This window comes from Triticum aestivum, chromosome 7A (genome assembly GCF_018294505.1).
Source record: "Triticum aestivum cultivar Chinese Spring chromosome 7A, IWGSC CS RefSeq v2.1, whole genome shotgun sequence".
Taxonomy (NCBI): Eukaryota; Viridiplantae; Streptophyta; class Magnoliopsida; order Poales; family Poaceae; genus Triticum; species Triticum aestivum.
This window is the reverse complement of record NC_057812.1, coordinates 743,031,714-743,038,826: the sequence shown is the minus strand read 5'-3', so window position 1 is coordinate 743,038,826 and position 7,113 is coordinate 743,031,714. Positions and strand designations below refer to the sequence as shown.

The following is a 7,113-nucleotide window of genomic DNA, read 5'->3' as shown; positions in this document are numbered from 1 at the left end:
AAGAAATCCATGCCTTCATCATTAGCCGGAAGTAACCAGGGCATGTTGGTACGAAGTTCTGCAAAGTTGTTCTGGAATGGAGTCCCGGATAGAATAATCCGCCTTTTGGTACGAATTCAGCAAAGGCCTTCCAAATAGCGATATTTGGAAGGCTCTTGCTGAACTTTGTACCAAAAAGCGAATTATCCTATCTGGGACTCCGTTCCAGAACAACTTTGAAGAGCTTCGTACCATCATGCACATGTTACTTTCGCCTAATGATGAAGACATGGTTTTGTTGAATCCCTTGACACTAGGCAACCTCCCGACCCCTCGGCGATCCTATCGAACATGAGAGGAAGAAGAGGATAAAAAAAGAAGAGGAAGAAGAAAAAAAAGAGGAGAAGAAAGAATAGAGGAGATCTTCTCCTCTATTCTTTCTTGTCCTCTTTTTTTTCTTCTTCTTCCTCTTTTTTTATCGGGAACGAGGGTCGTCGAGGGACATAGATGTAGTGTCGTCGTTGTCGATATATACCCCCTCCCGATAGCTTACTATGATTAGGTAGCTAGTTCTACGTTTGGCACTAATATATCCATCTGTCATGTTTGAATAATAATTGCCATGTTGTAAATATTTGTAGAAACTATGGACACCGCCCTAGACGAAGCAACAAAAGAAGCATTGTTGAGGGACATAATCATAGAAGGAAGTGATGCCATCTCGTTGTTTCTCAACGAAACCGATGGTCTGGAAGGAGAGGGTGAACAAGCTGGCTACGGTGACCTAATGCCGGTGCAAGAAGAAGAACATGAGGATGGCTCTGGTGACCCAATGCCGGTGCAAGAAGGAGACCGTGATGACGGCTCCGATGACCGAACCGAGTCCGGCCAGGTATATATATTAGTTAAGCCTATGCTGACTAGCTGATTGATGCATTCATTGTTTTGGTATGTACACATATTAATTAAGTCTTTGTTCTTTTTTCTAGCCCTCCGAATCGAGCACAACTTCGGTAAAGAGACGAGGCCCGAAGAAAAAGTTGAGCTCGGATGAAAAGTTTGAGATCATAGCAATCGCGCCCGACGGCCAACCTATTGAACCCCTCCGGACAAAGAGCGCATTTGTTGCTCAGTGCGGGGTTCTGTTTAGGGACAAGATCCCGATAAGCATCCAGCAATGGTTTAAGCTGGCTACAGAAGACCCTAAGGTGTCTTATGTCAATGATATGCAGAAAAATGATCTTTGGAGTGAGCTGAAGTCAAATTTCACCCTACCACCTGAGGATAATCCAGAGAACCCAATTAAAGAGAAATTAATCAAGTCTTTTGCTCTGAAGAGGATGGCAGAACTATTCAGGAGGTGGAAGAAAGAGCTGAATAAGTTTGTCGAAAATAATGAGACACCAGAATTCAAGGGCAGATATGAGAAGATCAGAGATCACTGGCCCGCATTTGTGGCCCACAAGACATCAGAAAAGAGTAAGAAGATGTCAGCGACAAACAAGCAAAATGCTGCGAAGAAGAAGCTTCACCATCGCACGGGGTCAGGTGGCTACCTCGTAGCCCGGCCTAAGTGGTCCAAGACTGAGAATGATCTGGTTCATAAAGGGATCGAGCCAGAGACAATTAACTGGCCAGACCATTGCCGTACTTGGTTCTTCGGGGCTGGCAGAACACTGGACCCTGTAACAGGGAAGTGCATTTGGACGAACGATCAAATGGACATACCAGTCAGTAAGCTTAAGCAGTATATCGAAGCAGCGCAGGAAGGGACGTTCTTTCCAGACAGAGAGAACGACGAGCTCACAATGGCCCTCGGGAATCCTGAGCACCCTGGACGGACACGAGGCACGCCAGGCTCCATTCCGTGGAAGGTTGGGTTTTCGGATGCAGGCGGTTACAAATCCCATGAGAGGAGGAAAAAAGTGCAGCAGACCCAAATACAGGCGTTGCAAGCAAGGGTAGACGCGATAGAGGAACGAGAAGCAAATCGCAGCAAACGTACTGCCGAAGCCTCCCCCGAAGCTACCCCGCCATCTCAGCGCAGAAGCAGCGTGGCTTCCACCGAGCTGCTTCAGCTGGAGCATGCCTTGACGGCTCCTGCTAGCTATCCCGTGGATGCTATAAAGGAGTCTCAAAATTGCCACCTTATGACGCAATGGATGAATTTGAAGGTCAAGGAGGCTGTTGGCTCTGTTTATCCTACTGAACCCGGCGCAACTTTTCACTGCCGGCCGATTCCAGAAGGATATGCTAGGGTGATGGTGGATGAGATAACAGAGGGATTTGAGGACCTCCAGCTTGACCACCCTACCGGTGAAGGGGAGACTCGGCTGGGGTCTGCTCTGAAGACTCCATGCCTATGGCGGAAGGAGCTCATCAACCTTCCGAACTGGACGCCACCGCCTCCTCCTCCTCCTCCGGCGAGTCAAGGCACTCCGCCTCCACCGCCTCCTCCTCCGGCGAGTGACGATCAGGGCCCTCGGCCGGCTCCTTCTCTGGCGCGTGGCTGCACTCCGCCTCCTTCTCTGCCTGCGCCGACGCGCCTGAGCAGCCAGCCTCCTCCTTCTCCGCCTCGTCAGCAAGGGCGGAAGAGACCTACCACCGCTCCAGCTGCTCCGGTGCGTCCTAGTACTTCTCCTCCGCCTCTTAAGAAAGTAAAGAAGACAACCGCTCCGTCTGCTCGGTCGGAGTCTAGCAGTACAACTAGAGGCGGGAGGACATACAGATTTGGTCCTTCTCTGAAGACTCTAGAGAAGTTACCATATGAGAGGACCCTGGAGGAGAACGCCGAGATCGCGCGAGAAGAAGTGAGGAACTTCTTTGAAGGGGTGAAAGCAAAGAAACATCCACCTCTGGAGGAGAAGGTAGATCGGGTGAAAGTGAAGTGCACTCTGGCTGCCCTGACAAAACCACCGAAGTCTGATCCGCCGAAAGGAAACCATGACCACATTATTGGAAAGGAATTTGCCGAAGCAGAGCGGTCGGGAAGTACTGTCAGTGATCAAAGGCTGAAAGAACGACGAGCTGGGAAACAAATTGCCCAGCTCGGCGAACAAGCGAAGCAATCGTGCCCCCCGCTCAAGGTGCCTAGCCACAACATCGCTAATGATCCGAGGATGGTGCCCGGTTATAGCAATCTTGCAGATTACCTGCCCGACGAAGTACATTATGAACCCATGGACGTGCAGATACAAAGATACGAGTACGGGAAGTCTCTCGTCAAAGATGAAAGATCTCTATCAACGATGATGCGAAGATTGCATGATTGGTACTTGAAAATCTGTAGAGACTCTGGGGGGAGGAGTACTTTGTATGTGAAAGTTAAAAAGGAGCATGACCTCGTTGGAATTGATCTGTTGCCTGTTCCATTTGAGGAGTTCTATCAGTTTTTCAATCAATTGGCCCTCGATAAAACAACGGTCGCCTGCTACTGTCTGTAAGTAGTACTACTTCTGTCATTAAGTTTCTCTATATAGCTTAGCTCTTTCATTGCATGTATTTATAATCATCCTCACTATATTATGCAGATTGAAGATCGCTGAATTGAAGAAAAGACAAGTCGGTGATATTGGGTTCATTAACACATATCTCATAGATGCAACTCAGGTTAAACTTCATGCCGCAGCTACCGAGGCAAACTTGCTACGATCGTTCGTAATAAATCAAAACAAAGATATAATACTCTTTCCTTACAACTTCAGGTGAGTGTTACTGTCTTGTGCGTATTCGATTTCCCTTATATATTAGTCAAGGTTATAGTAATGTAATTCATGAGTTATGCATGTGTGTGCAGTTTCCACTATATTCTCCTAGAGATTAAGCTTGAGCAGGGGGTAGTAACCGTCTTGGACTCTAAACGAAAAGATCCCAAGGAGTATGCGGAGATGACTGAAATCCTCAAGAAGTAAGTTAAATCGATCATTATCCACCATATCAGCAACTTTGTTCATTTCCTGATATCAAGTAATTGTTTTCTTTGTCCGACAGGGTTTGGAGAAAATTCACCAAAACAGTTCTGGGACTGCCGAAGGAGCTGGAATTTAGACACCCAAAAGTAAGTACTATAGTAGCATGTTCCGCGCATCTCCTAGTGATTCAAGCGCTAGTTTCATCAATACCATTTAGCATTCTTGCTTATCAGTTTGATTGACCTCTGTTTCTTGTAAAGTGGTTGTGGCAGGAACAAGGGAATGGTTTCTGTGGATACTACATCTGCGAGTCCATCCACCACACGACCTGTGAGCGGGGCGGGTACTCTGACGAACAATATGAAGTACGTAAATAACAACATTCACAATTTTATTTTATTACCATCATTTGTGTTGAGTTTCATTCATTTATATATATATATATATATATATATATATATATGTGTGTGTGTGTGTGTGTGTGTGTGTGTGTGTGTGTGTGTATTGACCCCCTTCTTCAAATTAGATGTTTCGGAAGCGGGATGAACTCCTAGCACCAGCTCGCATGCAAGCAATTCAAGAGGAATTGGCGGCATTCTTTCTTGACCACGTGATCCCTGAAGACGGAGAATTCTATGTGGACCCTGAGTCCGTATGATTATATTTGTAAGAGATAATTATTGTATATATGTAGCCGGTAGTGTCAGATAGATATACGAGAACTTGTTGTTCGACCAATCTCTCGGAGAAGGAGAGGTGATCGATATCACTTCTCTCTGTATGCATATATGTTCATGACGATCTTCTGTTTCCTTCGTTTGCTTACTAGCTAGCTAGCGTGTCTAGTCCTCTCTATACGTATGTATAGTACGTAGCGTCGACCAAGCACGGACATAACAGAGGACACTTCTCTCTATTAATTATAACTAGCTAACACAATATATGAAACACCTAAATTAACCCCCCAAAACCCCCAACCCCCCCCCTTTCAAAAAAAACAAAAACCCCAGCCACAGAAGTGCTGACGCGTGGATGCCTATTGGTCCCGGTTGGTGCCACCAACCGGGACCAAAGGGTCTCCTGACTGGGCTCTGCGCACTGCCCACGTGGAGGGCCTTTAGTCCCGGTTCTGGATTGAACCGGGACTAAAGGGGGGAGGTATTAGTACCGACACTTTAGTCCCGGTTCCGGAACCGGGACTAAAGGCCCTTACGAACTGGGACTATAGGCCCTTTTTCTACCAGTGCAAAAACATCTATGTAGGTGGTATATGTAATTATCCATGTTTTTGTTAACCAATGCTTCCCTCTGACACACCATTATTCCTTTTGCTCTTTTGCCCCCTCTCAGGCTGCGAACCACCTCAACATCAGGGGGCTCCTAGACCTGACTTGCCAGACCATCGCCGACATGATCACGGGAAAGACGCTAGATGTGGTCCGCAAGATCTTCAACATAAATGAGAAATTAAGACCCGAGGAGGAGGAGAAGATCCGAAGGGAAAACTAGTGGGCCTTTGAGTAGAGGAACATCTAGGCCGCGCTGAAGTAATGAACACTTAGTATTACCCATGTCTACTTTTCAGTGTGCTTGTTTATGTCATAATGGTTGTAATGAACCAAGAGTCTATAAGGTGGTGTTGGTGAACTTATTCAATGGTTATGTTTGCAAAAAAATATGGTGGTCATTAATTATCATTTGTCAAATGAATAGTTATTGTCAAGTTGATGTTTTGCTTGCTTATCATTATTTTTTAACTGATTTCCACCATGTGATTTGGGCTTCTTCGTTGGTTATTCATGTGTGTTCTGTTCATCGATCAAGATGCATGGATGCTCTTGTTACTTAAGAGATGGTCCTTGTTCTTCCCCTCTCTCTTTACAATCCTAATAAAATAAAAATAAAAGTTGTTGCTTAAATTATTTGAGGGATTAAACTAATTTCAGAAGACCTGAAATTTTTATGGTAACCACTTACGACCATGGCAAGGCCACACTAAAACATATAGGGTTTTAGGATTATATTTACAATTTCTTTACAAAAAATCCATTTAAATGAATAAACGAGTGATGTTATTCTCTACTGACTGCAGAACCACGCCGCACCAGAATCAGTTAACCCTCATACATCTCTCCGTCTGCGACTCCACTGCCGTGTCTTCCCATCACCGGCTCATTGCCGTCCGGGGCCTCGCCGTCGTCCACCGCCTTGGTGCGCTCGGCGCGGCGTGGTCAACATGGTCATCAAACGAGAGTCATCGGAAGAGGATTATACGTGGAGAGGCTGACAGTGGGGACGCACCAGGTCCATGGACGCACACTGCAACCGCCTCCTTGTTACGCGAAAATAAAAATTATTCCTCCCCATGAAAGCTGGGACCCACCACGTATATCTTCGCAAGGAAGGAAGTGCCTCCTTATGCCTGCTCCTGACAGCTGGGACCCACCAACAACATCTTTGCTCCCAAGGAAGTGACTCCTTATTATGGACAAAAAATATATTATTCCGCCTCTGACCACTGGGACCCGCTAGCTATATATTCACACACAAGGAAATGCCTCCTTGCCCCCCGACAGCTGGAACCCACCTGGTCGAAGCATACGTAGCGTTGTCTGTGTACATACCGGTCGATCGGTCTGTTTGCCACGATGAACCATGTCCGAGTAAGGAGCGGTAGTAGTTGAGGCAGTCCAGTCAAAACAGCATACACGTACATACAGCCAGATGCCAAAAAATACATCCACGTACGTATATACGGGTGGGGTCTCGAACCCGTACTCGCGCATACGTACGGCCAGGGTTCGTGTACATGGAGAGTCAATGGACGGCAACAACGACGTCCTGTTCATCAGAAGCCAACCGGCTGGGCCGAAACAGAGAAACTGTGTCGTGTTCATCAGGAGGCAACATAATGCGTCGTGTTCATTGGGAGGCAATGGAATATGTTGTGTTCATTAGGAGCCAACCGGCTTAGATGGAACAGCCGAAACGAGGTCTGGCGTTCCACAGAACGGAGGAAACGGGCCTTCTGTTCGACCACATACGGTCGAAATGGGTCCTGTTCATCGGGAAGGGTCTGGCGTACCGCAAAACGGAGGAAACAGACTTGTATTTGAGTGCCTACGGTCGAAACGAGGTCCTGTTGATAGGGAGGGGTGTGGCGTACCATAAAACGGAGGAAACGGACTTGTGTTGGAGCGCTTACGGTCGAAACGAGGTCCTA

The 7,113-nt window shown here is 46.8% G+C and overlaps 1 protein-coding gene across 1 annotated transcript in view; it reads left to right on the top strand.

Moving 5' to 3' along the window:
• LOC123147348 (SKP1-like protein 1) overlaps positions 1-5,399 on the top strand; it is a 16,856-nt gene extending 11,457 nt beyond the window's left edge. The window contains exon 2 of the mRNA XM_044566579.1: positions 5,241-5,399. Within this exon, the coding sequence (XP_044422514.1) occupies positions 5,241-5,399 (159 nt within the window). The remainder of the gene's footprint in view (positions 1-5,240) is intronic.
• Positions 5,400-7,113: the final 1,714 nt, after the last annotated feature.